A 15,292-nucleotide genomic window follows, 5' to 3' on the forward strand; every position below is an offset into this window, starting at 1 on the left:
ATCAAGTTTAATAATAATTTTTATTCTATTGCAACACGTTTTTAATTTTAGAATGATGTTTTCGTTTTCAATAAGGCAATTTGAAATAGATTTTCAAATCTCTTTACAACCTAATCCTCTTGCGTAAAAACAAAACACATGACCGTGTACTTAATACTACTCGTGAAAAAACGACATTTCCCATGTAAAAGATAAATATGACTCTTGATGGGTAATGTGGTTTTTACACTGGCTGAGCCACTATCTCACGAGCACGTCATAACAACATTTCCCATGAGGCCTCGCGCGGTTTTAAACCCGGAAGTGCGTAAAATTAGTGCCTGGAAAGAGTTGACATGGTTGTTTTCATGCCAGTGTCGGAGAAGAAAAAAAGTTACATTGCTGCGAGCTCCCCCAATCTGACGAGTTAGTCTTGAAACCTTTTGAAGACTTTTAAGAGATTTCACACAACATTTCACAGCGAGGGAAACAAAGTCACAGTCGAGGTAAAGTTTCCCGTCAAACTTTAATCACTGCGATGCTATGAGTTGTGCAAAATTCGCATCGCGATTTACTCCTGCAAACGGCTAATACATGTTAGCCTTTAGTTTACTGTTATTGTTGTGGTCTGCGTGTATTAATATCAACAGTGCTAGATAAATGACAGTTTGATCAAACTTATCGATTAGCAATGTTTACGTCAGGCGTCAGCTGTGCTTTGATATGTGATGTAGACAAATAGAGCGAAAAGGCGCTTTATTGGGAGATAGCGAGCGCCGAAATTTACACGTATTTACGATGAACAACATTTTGTGTGTGTGTTTGTGTTGTGCACTGGACGTCATGAACGACAAACTTGAAACTATCCACAATGTGATACCGAGTACGCTTCATCCAACACACTCAGTGCACAGAAATGTTGGCATGTTACTCTGAGAACCACACCCTTTTGGCGTGTTCACTTATTTTAGTTTTTTTCCTCCCATGTCCTTGATAGCCAATTTAAGATCTACTCATTAATAAAATGTTAGTGGCCATTTTGGCCTACAGTACATAAAGTACTGTGCTGCACTGGTAATCTTACAAGGCCCAACAAATAGGCATGTCAGGCACTAGTAGCTTCCTAGTAAAATGCACATTAGTCGTTGTGATATAGTAGTGCAAAGCAGTAAAAGTGCATTATGAGTAAATCACAGTCATTCTCGTAGATCTACAGTTTTGCCACACTAGTAGTTACATGTAGTGGTCCTAGTCGCATGCCAAAGTTGTCATATCTTTGTGAGGAAATGTCATACGGTCATAAACAACACATTTGTCCTACTATTGTGCTGAATTGTCTTAGATTGTACTAGTATGTGGACCTAAATGATGAATCAGCTTTCCATATGAAAAGTCGCGAGCGAGAAAGCGCTCGTTGTGCTCCTCACGGTGGGAGCTGACTTGTTCCTCCACAGAATCGCCAACAACAAAGGAGCTCGTTGAAGGCCGGCCAGTCCACAGCGCGCCGCTTTGCCGGAAGCCAAACAGTGTGACACCCATCAGAGCATGCACATTTACTAATTAATACAGAGCTGCGTATTGTGACCACGTGCGGGTTGGGGCGTAAACTGCGTAGCTAATTATATCTTGTCCAGAAAGCTTCCGAATGGCGTCTTCTATAGGCGCTTTCGGGGTTACGAAACCGCAAGCAAGGAACGAGTTTGCCGGGCGGCGTAAGAATGTGCGGTTTGTCATTGATGCCCTTTGAACTTTGCCCTCGTAGAAACACAAGGAAAGATTCTTTTTGGATTGGGACGTTCGCCACAATTTGTGACATTGACAACAAATTTGGGTTGAAACAATGAATCAAATAATTCAATAATTTAAAAAAAATCCAAGCAAAATCTTTTCGCAGCATGCACTAATGTTACGGCTGGCTCCCACGTCACTCACCAAGCTAGGCTCCACCTTTTAAAGCCACACACATTCAAAATCATAGACATTATCGCATGGAGCATGAGCATGGTGACCCCAACTGGGCGAAATTACTACCTGCACTTCATATGCACATTTTGTTGTTCTATAATATAAAATCGATTAATTTCAGTCCATTAATTGAAGGATAATCTCTTCTTAAAAATTTGATAGCTGCTGCCCTTCATCAAATTATTTATTTACCATATGAAATTATAATCTAAATGATGAATTAACAAAATTACTAGATGACTGAATGAACTTGGGTCTGTGGCGTAACACTTTAATAATGTGTTAAAGTAAAAGTAGAAATTTCACGTGACAAGCCCAACATGAGTAACTTTTTTGGATTCGTTTAAATTATGACCCGACCGATGTGGATTTTAAATTTTTTTTGGGGGTCCCTGAATGTTTACAACAATAAAAAAAAATGGATTACAGGCAGGGCATTTGAGTGTTTTTCAATACTGAATCTTTTTGTGTTTATTTAACTTTAAAACAGTGAGAAAAATTGGCAAAAATAATTTTTTTATACTTTATTTTTTTGAATTTTTACAGATTTATTTTAAATTTTTCATCAATTTATTCTTCATTTATGTGTAAAAAAAATCTAAAAAGTGAGAGACTAATATGAAAAGTAGCTAATATGATGCGTCTGATTTGTGGTGGTCCCCGCAGGCAGCAGCAATGGGAAGCGAGCCGGGCCCAGTTCAGATCGTGACGGTGTGCAAGGAGGATCACTCCTTCGCGCTGGACGAGGAAGCGCTGGAGCGCGTCCTCTTGTCTCCGGACGTGCGAGACAAGCACGTGGTGGTGCTGTCGGTGGCGGGCGCCTTCAGGAAGGGCAAGAGCTTCCTGCTTGACTTCATGTTGCGATACATGTACAGAAAGGTGAGTGGCGCCAGAGCACGCGGGGGTCCGAGCTTTTGCCACCAAGGGCCACCTACAGGAAGTCGTCACTTTCATATTTAGCACTTTTTTGTTTAAAAAAAACGTGTTAAAGGGGAGGTCAACCCCCCCTAAAAATGTGTGACAATAATATGTTGTATGCAGCCCCACTAGTCTAAATATGGTATTTTGGTTGATATTGTGTTTGAAGATGAGTAAAGCAGCAAAATCCAGCTGTTTTTAACCATCTTAGGAGGCGGCCATTTTGCCACTTGCTGTCGACTGAAGATGACATCAATGTCGCTCAACAAATCACAGCACAGGTTCAGAAAACAAAAGCTGTGATTTGTCGTTGCCTGTCATCTTCAGTTGACAGCAAGTAGCAAAATGGCCGCCCCCTGAGATGGATACAAACGGCTGGATTTTGCTTCATAACTCGTATTCCAAAAACGTAATATTAATCAGTCATGTTTAGACTAGTGAGGCCACATATAACATTTTATTTTCAATAAATGTTTGGTTTGATTTTATTGAACATATAAATGCAATGCAAAATATAGAATCAATATGAAAGAAAGAAAATTAAAAAGACAAATATCACTAGTAAAGTCATAATTTACATTTTCAAATGGAGTAGGAAGAAGTACAAGAACTTATCTAGTCCTACCCCCACTAACTTATATCATGATAATTTACAATAAATTATTATATTTAATCAGTAAAATAGAAAAAAAGAGAAGCAAATGAAGACGAAAAAATGAATAGTGAAAAAGTAAACAGAACATGCACTTTTCTTAAATGCACAGAAATGAGTGTAAGTTATAAACCCATATCCATTGCTTACGCAAAAAAGTAAAAGATAAAATAAAGCCCTACATATACAATGAATCTAATCACAATATGATAATTTTCCCAAAAATAATTGTTGTACATAAATTAGCACATGTACGTTTAAGGTTGACTTCCACTTTAATGTCTTAACATCGTTAGACCTCTGGCAACAAAAGTGAGTACACCCCCCTAGGTGAAAAGATTTTTTAAAAATGGGCCCACTTAGACCTTTTCCCTTCGCATCGTCTATTACATGAATAAACCAATCAAATAAACAGTCAAGTGGGAAATATGTTAGTTGAAAAGTAGATGACAAGGAAATGATTTATAACCTTTCGATCCGAATTGGCCACTTGGACCTGCAATTGCTACATGTGAGAAAGTGCGAGTTATTGCTTGTCCTCGTAAACTTGGCTCGCAATCAGCAAAAGTCACACGCGGTCGCCCCTCCCTGCCGCAACATGTGAACTGACAAGTTTGCTGACAAGAAATGATTTGGGATGCCAGGGTGGCGCGCGCCAATTAGCTCATTTGTTTTGTTTGAGTGACGCCACCGGCTTTTGCTGTGACGCGACCGGTTTTGCTATGACTCGCACCCCTTTTCAACGTCGGCCTCCCCCCGCCGGAAACACTTCAAAGATGAGCCACACTTTTGCCAGGCTGCTTTGAATGTGAGCCGGCTTCTTTCTCACCGCGGCGCAACCGCAGGGCGACGCAAACTGGCTGGGTGACGACGACGAGCCTCTGACGGGATTCTCTTGGCGAGGCGGCTCGGAACCGGAGACGACCGGCATCCAGATCTGGAGCGAGGTCTTCCCCATCCAGAAGAGCGACGGAAGCGAGGTGCTCAACGGGCGCACATCAAACCCAACACGATCAGAAACTACTGTGCTGCACTACTGACAATATTATGCACTAGTAGCCACACTATCAGGATAGCTACAATGGATATAAAAAGTCTGCACACCCCTGTCAGATTTTTTTACATATAGAAAAATAAGACCCAGGTGTAAACATTATGAATGTGACCTTTAACCCAAAACAAAATGAAGTCTTTTCACATGGGAAGTAAAAATAAACAAGTGAGACGTATTGCAATGTGAGGATGTGGTTGCGCAAGTGTGCACACCCTCTTTTATCACTGGGAAAACGTCTGTGTTTAGAATGAAGCAATCAAGCTCGCGCTAAATGCAAGCAATTGGGACACTATTTCTGTGATTAATCCCAAATCAAGTTCACATGTTCTAGTAGGCTTTTTATGACATTAAACCCGACTGCTATTTGGAACCGTTTATAAATCCCTCCACCTTGATGAAGGACCCAGTTGCATCTGCAGAAAAACAGATGAGTGGCGAGAAAAAATATATAAACCATTTCTTTTGGCCTCATTTTGTTTTAAATCATCAAAACTTGTCATTTGAACTGCAGTGTGTCCACTTTTACGAGTGAGACAAAATTGCGGCTGGGTATTTTGGTGCTACTAGTAGAGTCTAGTGAGGGACACATGCCTTCTAGTTGGGCCTAGTAGTGTTACTTATCAGGTTTAAACGTAGTAGGCCAAAAGTGGCACTAGTAGTAGATCAAAACTTTACTAGTAAGACACATTTTCCATTAGTTTTCTTAAGTGTCCACTAATGAGGACAAAATGTACTACATTGACCTTAATCTGTCTTTCATAAATAGTACATACAGTATACTGAAATATATTTTTTTAAATATTTTTCCCCACAAATGTATTAGGAAGTGTGATCCTGTGTCGTCGAACACAAGATGATTATTCAGTTTTATGAATGACGACAGGTGGCTATGATGTATTTTCTGCCATCTAGTGGAAGAGCGTGTAATTGCGCTCCCTGTTAACGAAACTTCCCTGGCATAATAGATGAGGCAATTTAATTATTTGTAGTTTCTGGAGACGTGAAATGATCTGAGTCGGTGTGGATTGATTGTTTTTGCGCGTGTGCTCCTGCAGGTGGCAGTAATGCTGATGGACACTCAGGGAGCGTTTGATAACCAGTCCACAGTCAAAGACTGCGCCACAATCTTCGCCCTCAGCACCATGACCAGCTCCATTCAGGTGAATACTTTATGCATAACATAACGTAACATTCCCACAGCACGCCCGATAAAGTTTTGACGGCACATCACTTTTCATATGTCACGTGTGCTATAGTCTAAAAATTCCAAGTTTGTTTCACGCTAGCGTTGTTTCTTGTTTGTAGCTCTACAATTTGTCCCAGAACATCCAAGAAGACGACCTGCAGCAGCTACAGGTTTGTTTACAATTTGGTGAAATCATGCAAATATTGACTGCGATAGTGACCGTGTTACTGAAAGTGAATGATGATATGACACCTTCCATCAATTTCAGGTCACCAAGGAGATCCTATTTATCATGTTTCAATGTGCAATAGACCATTATTGCTTACCATGAATCAACATCTAAATCTTGTTTTTTTCTTCTTTAGATTAGATGTAAAAATTTAAAAAAGAGAACTCGTCAAACTCGAAGTCATCATGATTGTTTTGTTTATGGCTGGACGTCTGAAAGTGTGAGTCTTGCTCGCCTGAGTGAAATGACTGGCGTCCCATCTTTGTGCGTCCGTCCGTCTGTCCCCTTTTCCATCGGCAGCTTTTCACCGAGTACGGCCGGCTGGCCTTGGATGAAATCTTCCTGAAGCCCTTCCAGGTGAGACGACCGATTTGAACATTTTGCCGCACTTTTTGTCTCCCCGCATTGGATGTCATTTTTCCCGTTGCAGTCGTTGATGTTCTTGATCCGCGACTGGAGTTTCCCATACGAGTACACGTACGGATTTAAAGGAGGCAACGAATTCCTGGATAAACGCCTGCAGGTAACACAATGCGGGAGCGAATGCGGTTGCGCTGGGAGATGAACTTCCTGCTTTTGTCGTGGAAGGTCAAGGAGGCCCAGCACGAGGAGCTGCAAACGGTGAGGGAGCACATCCACTCTTGCTTCACCAACATTTCCTGCTTCCTGCTGCCGCACCCTGGATTGAAAGTTGCCACCAGTCCTTCCTTTGAGGGACAACTTAACGGTGAGGAGTCTTTTTTTTTTTTTGCAGGCAGATACATTTTCAATTTCCACTTTAGAAAAAATCAACCCAGTAGCATTGGACAGTTGAGGATAAATGGCAGCCCGCATCCAGCCTCAGCCTTCCGTCGGTTTCTTCCTCCGTTCAATTCTCTTCCAGATTATTCCGTTTTGTAGCCAAATCCATCCCCATTCTGGTCGTGGCGATATCGGATGCAGCATGTTGTCACATTTATTTTTAAAAATAAAAAAAATGTTGAAATGAAATTTATGTTGACATTTTTGACACTTTTTTATTGTACTTTTTTTTTTTATGTTAAAATTAAATGTATGTTGAATTTTGGAAAACTAACTAACAGTAGAAAACTTTATGTAACTATTTACTTGCTTAGTTTTTAATTTAGTTAACACATGCTGATGAACCTGGAAGTTCCCTATTTTTTTTAAAATAATTTTTCAACAAAGCTGTCAATTCTTTATATGGTTAAAATTTTAAAAAGTGCATTTTAAAAAAATTTAGGGTAATATTTTCTCTTTCGCTTGAAATATTGGTTATCGGCCTCCTTGTCTTCTGATAATCGGTATTGGCCTTGAAAAAGCCATATCAGTGTATCACTAATGTAAATAAAGTAAGATAAAATAAGATACACCTTTATTTATCCCACAGTGGAGAAATTCACAGCGTTACCAGCAGCGATGCACATCATCACACGTCACATATAAATAATATGCATCATAATAAACAACCTTTTTGGTATTCTTGGCTGCCTGTTCTCATTCAGTACTGTTTAGAAATTGGAGGTCTATCACGTAACTGTCACTTTAAGCAACAAAAAGAAGATTGTTGTTCACACAGTTCTCCCAAAAAAAAGAAGCAAAACGTTCCTATTTCAAGTTGTTTGTTTCTCATTCCCATTTGAATGAACTGTCAAACCGACATGCGGCGGTACAAAGTTGAACGGCGACGTAGCAGACGTTCACCGCACGCGCTCCTTTACTCTGCGCTTCCAAATTCTTCTGTTGCGTTTGTCAGCGGTGGCACCCGAGTTCAAAGAGCAGCTGAAGATTTTGATCCCCAATCTGCTGCATCCTGACAACTTGGCCGAGAAGGAAATCAATGGAAATAAAGTCACCTGCCGAGGCCTCCTGGAGTACTTCAAGGTACCGCTCGCTCCGCTTCCCCGTCCGCGCTCTTTCTTCTCCGGCCGTTTGCTTCACCGCCAAACCTGAAAATCAGCTCCACCCATTTGCAAAACGTTGTGCTTTTTCTCTCGTCAGGCTTACATCAAGATTTACCAGGGAGAGGACTTGCCGCAGCCCAAGAGTATGCTCATGGTAAGTGCGGGCAGACGACGCCGGCAGGCAGGTGTCCGTTGTCACGCTTGGCCCGGGTTCTGAGACGTCCGTTTGTCCCGCCAGGCGACAGCCGAGGCCAACAACCTGGCGGCCGTGGCGACAAGCAAAGATCAGTATTACAGGAACATGGAGAAGGTTGGTTCGAGTGCACTCGGGTGGGAGTGGCCGTTTTGTGTAAAAAAAAAAGAAATTTATATATATATGTTTGGTACCACTTTTATTAGAGCGATACCAGTACGAATACTCAACTCTTGAGTAGACTCTTCAGTACTAGTCACCAAGTACCAATACCAATAGTACTTTTGATTCATAAAATCCCCCCACCACCACCCCAAAAAATAGATAATTTTAAACAAAGACCTCTGTATCCCAATATAGTATTTTTTTTTTAATTGCATGCAGCTATTAAAAATATAGAAATTGCCATTAATGGCAATTTCTATATTTCTTATTTCTAGCTCCTGATTGTAAAATGGCCAAAAGTTTTTAAAATCAGGTTTTAAGGTGTATGTTTCCTTGTTTTAAGAATTGAACTTATAATACGGATAAGTAATTCAATAAAGTAATAGAATTGTTAAAAGCACTTTGCGTGTCTTGAAGGTGGAAAAGTGCCAAACAATTAGAAGCTCAATCATTTTCCTTGAAAAAGGGAGCTTGTCGCAGGCCTGCACGATATATCGAAGACAAAAATTTGATTTGAAAAAAAAAAGGATTCCCACTCAATTAGAATGAGACCAAATGCAATGCACATTTAATATTAAATAAATACAATGGTGTCACGGTGAGTTAAACAAATTCTTCGCAAACAGCTATTCAAGTCATCTGGTTAAAATATCACAATATATCGCAGACCCCAAAAAATGTCATTTTTTTTCCAATCTCGTATACGAGATGAAATGTGCTCATCTCCTGTCTTCCAAATCCTCCTTTTGTGTGTGAGATGTGTGGCGGGGACCTGCCCTACGTGTCCCCCGAGTCCCTGGAGGAGAAGCACCAGTTCTACTTCAAGGAGGCTCTCTACGCCTTCACGTCCACCAAGAAGATGGGCGGCCAGGAGTTCTGCGACCGCTACCGAGCGCAACTGGAGGCGGAGCTGGAGGAGATGTGGGAGTCCTTCAGCAAGCACAACGAGGTCAGACACCTCGTTTGCGTTAGACCAGCAATTAGCAATTCATCTGATACAACGGCAATTTAGCTACGACTGCACCCCAAAAATGCTAATCTTGCCTTCGGATGATCTGCTTGCACTGGCTTTAGAGCGCCTCATTGTCATCTGTGAGTATGCGCTTGTCACAGACAGAAAGATTTGGAAAAAAAGAAAGAAAGAACCAACCGGAGCATGGCTGCTTTAGAGTGCCTCATGGTTGGCAGTGAGTGCATGCCATGAAGTAAAATTTGGAAGAACAATTTTATTGCTATTATTATTTTTTGTCATTTAAAATGTCATTTTTTAGTCGCATCAAACAATACTTATACAATAATATATAAAATATATATATATACTCAAAATGAATGGCCTAATTTTGACACAAAGTCTGCCAAGAAAACAAATTCTCTGTATTTATTTCTGTCCATATGAATTTCCGTGTTTATTTTGAAACCCAATAATCTGTTCAGAATAGAGTCTGAATGTGAAATGTTTTTCCTTCAAGTTGAAGAATCAGTTTAGGCGTCGCTTTAAGGTCTGTCTAAATGTGAGCTGTTTTTTTTTTCCCCCCCCTTGAAAGTCGAAGAATCTGTTCAGCGCCTTCCGAACTCCGGCCGTGCTGTTTGTGCTGGTCTGCTTCCTGTACGTGCTGTCGGGCGTTCTGCTCTTCGTGGGCCTGGCCACGCTGGCGCTGGTGTGCGACTGCGTCCTGGGCCTGGTCATGATGGCCATGCTGACGTGGGCCTTCATCCGCTACTCGGGCCGCTACCGGGACGTGGGCGGAGCCATCGACCAGGCGGCGGGCACCGTGCTGGAGCAGGTCAGATGATGTTTGTTTGTTTGTCTGCTGAGAAAAACGGAGGCAAAAGTCCGTTTTCAGGCCATCGTGCTGTCACTTAATTATTTTTTGGGGGGGGCTGCTATAGATGAAAATCTGAAATATACTGTAGAGACCATACAGAATTAAAAAAAAAAAATTTTGAGCCTTAAAATGACATTCCCACATGCTTTAAGTTGTCAAAGTCAAAAATAATTGAATTTTGGAAATGTATTTAAAAGGTGTGTGAAAACATTTTTTTTTCTAAAACTCATTTAGAACATACATGACAATGGGGGGGTTAGTTTAAGCCCACATGCTTTAAACACATGTAAACTTATTAAAACACCTTTAAAATGCAAAGAATTCCCGCATGAGATAATCACTTAGAAAGTTAAACGTACTTTTGACATTTTCCCAAAAAAGTGCGACCTTGGATCAAAAAAACGTCTCGCCTTTTTCATGACAGTAGAAAAAAAAAAACTGCTCACAGCAGCTGCTCTTCAAACTCGGTGGGCAGAAAATGCAGATACTTTTTAAACCGAGCCTACATTGTATGTCTAAAAAATAATGATAAGGGAATCAATTTTTAAAAACTTTTAAATATATATGTTAGCCTAAAATTTGCTTCTCACACACTGTAATCATATTTAAAATTATACACACTTTTTAAATAAAATCTGTAGAATAGAAAATACATAATAATAATGGATTAAGAAATGTTATTCTTCAAAAGACCTTAAGCCTTAAAATACTGCTCTCGTGTTCTGTATCAAATCGGAACTTATTTATCACATTGTACACAAAATTTGTGCTAAAGTGAAAAATCGGTGGTGTGTGTCTGAACTCGATCTTGAGGCGTTTGGTTTCACGTTAGCGCTGAATCGCGCTTTGTAGCCAAAGGTCGTTCTCAGGTCGCGTCCAATTGCTCAGTCACAGGAGAGCGAACGCGCGCGCGCGGCAAAAGTCTTTGATGCTCTTCGCGCTAAGCCGCCGTGTTTGCGCAGTCTATATTCGGTCATTTCAGGCCTTCTGACAATCGGACAATCGAATGCGCCGCTATCACAAATAAACAGTGCTCTCATATGCTGAGTATCGGGTCCTCGCTTATCTGGGCTTGAGCGCCGCCTCACAAATCTTTATTGTATGAATGGAACCCAAAAATATCAATCGATTTCACATTCCTTTTTTACACTACAGTACTTTTCATTTGAACTCTATTTTATGAGTTATTATGAAATTACTGAAAAGATGAAGACATGTTTCTATTAGGTTAGCATTTTTTCCACTTTTATATTAACAAGAGTATGAAAAGTTGAAACAAATCATTTTTCTTGTACATTTAAAACAGATACAATTTGCGATTAATCGGGAGTTAACTATTGAAGTCATGCAATTAATTACAATTAAAAATGTTAATCGCCTGACACCCTTTATATATATATATATATTGATTTCCTCCATCTTATGAAGCTGCCATTTTGGCCTTACACCTCCTTCTGCTGTTGACGGACTTGATGTTCAAGTACCCTCGGACTCACATGTCGGAACATCACAAGACCGAACCCAGAAAAAAAGGGTGAGCTGTGATGCGAGCCCGAGGGCACTTTGACGTCAATTTCAATCAACAGGGAGAGGGCGATGCAGGACATAAATGTAAGTCTCCTAATATGGATGGAAACAGATGGATTCATCTGTTTCATTCGTATTCCATTCATCAGAATACCACGTCGACCCAATTGGGAGCACGTACAACATATTGCAAAGAGAAGGTTTGCCTTGAGTTGAGAACGTCTTCACACAAAAACGTGTCAATTGAACTGTTGTCTTGTGTGTGTGTGTGTGTGTGTGTGTGTGTGTGTGTGTGTGTGTGTGTGTGTGTGGTCAGGCCACGGTGGTGCTGAACAAGTCGAGAGGGCAGAGCCCCGCTTTCGTCAAGAAATCCAGTTAAAGGAGCGGCCGACGAGGACTTTGATCATCTCGGCGGCGGCAAGCAAAGCCGCGCACAGCACAGACCCGCATTCAGCACGAAAGCCTTATCATTGACGACCCCCCCCCCCCCCCCCTTAGCACAGAAAAAAAAATGCACAAGGTTCCCAAAAGGCAGCGTCTGTCGGCAAACGCAAAATCTGCCTGTTTTGAAAGCATCGCACGTTTTGTTGATCCTGCCGCATTTACAAAAACACATTTACAGGATTCTTTTGGCTCAATTTTGTTCGATACGAAAACTTGCTTTTGGAGCTTTTACGAGCATATTTTAGCGACTTTTTTTTTTTTTTTTTTACATTGTGCCTTGAGAGCATTCCATTTTAGTTTCTAATTCCATTTGTTGATGGAGATCTAACATTCCGGTTCATGTTCATGTCGTCCACTGTGTTTAAAGTAGCAAGAAGGAGTAAATTGTTCCGGTGTCGTGCTAAGCAGCACCAAATGTGACAACACTCTACAGCCAGCGACATCCCGCTAATTGACAAACTATGCCACTAATTGATGCCCGCCTAAAAGAAAATGTTTAAAATTGCCCATTATAGATGTCACAGGGTGGCAGCAAAACACTACTTTTGTCTAAACAGCCCTCCTCAACTCACTTGAACAAAGCTCCTTGACATCAATCACTATTTAGTATCATTAGAACTCCTCAACTCACCTCAACTCAAGTCCTTGGTACAAGCATGGCGTCAAAGCACTTTTTTTCCGTCTTAATAAAAAATCAGCGCAGCGTTCCTTGCCACCAAAATGGTAGCAAAGCACTATGTTTGTCTAAACCTCAATGTACTTTAACATAATTCCTTCCTAAAAATGAGGTTCCTCAACTCACTTCAACATTGTTCCTTGACCCCAAGATGCCATGGTTGCACCAAAGCACTACTTTTCTAATTGAAACTACTCAGTTCCTTTGTACCAAGATGTTGACAAAACACAGTTTTAAATGCTTCAGCTCAGTCTAACATAGTTCTGCTGTGTCAAAATGGAGGAAAAACACAACTTGTGTTCATCAACTCCCTTCAACATACTTCCTTAACACCAAGGAGCCGAGAAAAGGAAAAAAAAAGCAAATTGGTGTATTTTGGAATGTCAACCTGCAAACATGTGGCAGTTCACTGTGATTTAAAAAAAAAAAAATAAAATCATGCATTCCAAATTCTCTTCTCAGCATTCCCTTCATGTCACACAAAACAGATTTTGATACAGAAAAGACGATTATTTTTTAGATACGTTATTTATAGGAAGCGCTTACTGCAATGTTTACAGCTCCAAAGCTTCCATTGATCGACAAAGATCGCCAACTTCACAATGTAGCCAAAGAGTTAGCTTCGCTTTTCTAGCCTCTTTGAATGAGCTCCTCTGTTGCTTTATGATGAATACTGTATACTTTACCTATATGTTGTGGCAACAAGATATTTTTTAAATGCAACGTATTCAAAATGGCAGCAACATGACGAACAACATTGTGAAAGTGAAGAAGGATGATGATAGAAGTGTGTGATTGCTGCAGAGATGGACGTAGCGTAGATTTGCACTTTGGTGACGAAGCAGATGAATAAACAATTGGATCATTCAAATTCAACTTGTCCATTGTCGATTTATTTCATCTTACGCCATCTTTTTCATTTCAGTTTTGTTCAACAATGGACAAGCAAAATCGAGTCTAGCTAGGATCACCCTCAACTGGTTGCCGGCCAATCACAAGGCACGTATAGACAAGCAGCCAATCACATTCCCACCTATGGACAATTTACAATATAATGCAGCTAAAATACAACCAGGAAGTCAGTACAGTATTTTAAATAAAATATTTCATACCGCCACTTTCTTTTTAAAATCAAAATGATTCCGACCAGTTGCTCTGTTGGTTTTCACTGAGTCATTCAATTTTTTAACTAAACAATTACATTAAATTATGATATAATCTAGTAGAATACATAAAAAAATTTATGGTGAGTCAAGAATTACACAAATTTTACCCAAACTTTTTGTCCAATAAAAATATAGTTTTTTGGGGTTTCAATCAGCTCAATGTGACCACATTGGAGCCCGAAGGGATAATTTGACATATTAAAAGAGCTAAATTTGGACATGACAAAATTAAACACAATTCAAAGTTGTTCACTTCAAGGTTCATTACATCTGCTTTAATGTCATAAAGCCCACAGGAAAGATGCAATCACGCTGAAAAGTGTACAATATATGCCGGCTATATGAAATATGCATGGTATGATGAGGGCGTGGTTTTCACGCACTTATCAATGACCCACAAAGAGAACAAAGAGCCATTGCGTTCTTATGTTGTTGTTTTTTTTAAACAACAAAATGACAATCGTGCATTTATCAGTGATGTCTTGACAGGCTTTATTGAAAGCGTTTAATCATGTTGACAGCACCTTTTTGTCAACGGTGGTGTTCAGTTGTGTCACTTGAAACGCGGTAAAGAATCGTTGCGTCATCACCAGCGCGGTCTTCCGCTTTTACATACAAAAAAAAAAACACTCCACTGTCGTCTGCTCACTGGCCTCCCTTTTCTCGTGTGAGTGTGTGTGTTTCACAAATGTCTATCATGGCGATATTTTGGCGTTCCTTGTTTCCTTATATGGCGATAAGCGTCGTGAGGCCACGCCCCTTCCGCGCGCCGGGAGCGAAGCGCGTGCACAGACCAAACGTTCACTTCCAAATAAGGAAGTGAGTTCAACGAAAACCGGCAGAGGGGAAGGAGACGCGAGAGGCCAGAGTGAGCGAGCGAGCGAGCGAGCGAGCGAGCGAGGGGGAGAGATGGAGAGCAAGAAAAAGAAAAAAGAGAAAGGGGCTGGATCATGGCCAAATGAACGCCTCCCCTTCATGTTCAAACATCCTTCGGCATTTAGCGAGGTTCAAACATAGCGCCTGACTTGTTACAATAATAAAAAAAAATCATCATCATCACGGAATGGCAGCCATCTTGCTCCGGGCAGCTTGTTCGGTTCTTTGTGAGTTTATTTAAAAGAAAGATAGAAAATAAGCTAATTCCATTTTGCCTGACAGCTGCCATCACTGCCAATCAAACAAATAAACTAACTTTTTTTTTTAAACCCATAACAAAATTAACAGCCCCCATTATGATGTGACTCATTATTTTGTATTTTTGTAGCTAAAAAAATAAGATAACCTCCATCCCTGCCAGTCATACACTTTAGAACTACTTTCGTCCTTAGGCTATAGTTAATATACACACAGGCCACACAAAACACATAGCTTGCTCAATATTGTGTATTTTTGTTAAGTTATATGCATA

The 15,292-nt window shown here is 40.5% G+C and overlaps 1 protein-coding gene across 1 annotated transcript; it reads left to right on the top strand.

Moving 5' to 3' along the window:
* The first annotated feature begins 313 nt into the window (after window positions 1-313).
* LOC144058690 (atlastin-3-like) lies at window positions 314-13,594 on the top strand. Its single transcript, XM_077577062.1, has 14 exons — window positions 314-485; window positions 2,611-2,823; window positions 4,360-4,494; window positions 5,624-5,728; window positions 5,874-5,924; window positions 6,284-6,340; window positions 6,414-6,506; window positions 6,572-6,710; window positions 7,740-7,867; window positions 7,985-8,041; window positions 8,126-8,197; window positions 9,003-9,194; window positions 9,790-10,029; window positions 11,915-13,594. The coding sequence occupies exons 2-14, from the start codon at window positions 2,620-2,622 to the stop codon at window positions 11,975-11,977; spliced, it is 1,536 nt and encodes a 511-aa protein (XP_077433188.1). The 5' UTR covers window positions 314-485; window positions 2,611-2,619; the 3' UTR covers window positions 11,978-13,594.
* The last annotated feature ends 1,698 nt before the right edge of the window (window positions 13,595-15,292 follow it).

This window comes from Vanacampus margaritifer, chromosome 10 (genome assembly GCF_051991255.1).
Source record: "Vanacampus margaritifer isolate UIUO_Vmar chromosome 10, RoL_Vmar_1.0, whole genome shotgun sequence".
NCBI classification, from domain to species: domain Eukaryota; kingdom Metazoa; phylum Chordata; class Actinopteri; order Syngnathiformes; family Syngnathidae; genus Vanacampus; species Vanacampus margaritifer.

What these genes read in the sequence shown, in the direction of transcription:
- LOC144058690 (XM_077577062.1), top strand. Translation starts at nt 2,620, where the DNA reads ATGGGAAGCGAGCCGGGCCCAGTTCAGATCGTGACGGTGTGCAAGGAG. An exon ending in CTTTGAGGGACAACTTAACG is followed by an intron (nt 6,711 to 7,739) that starts GTGAGGAGTCTT and finishes TGCGTTTGTCAG; the next exon opens with CGGTGGCACCCGAGTTCAAA. An exon ending in AGCCCAAGAGTATGCTCATG is followed by an intron (nt 8,042 to 8,125) that starts GTAAGTGCGGGC and finishes TTGTCCCGCCAG; the next exon opens with GCGACAGCCGAGGCCAACAA.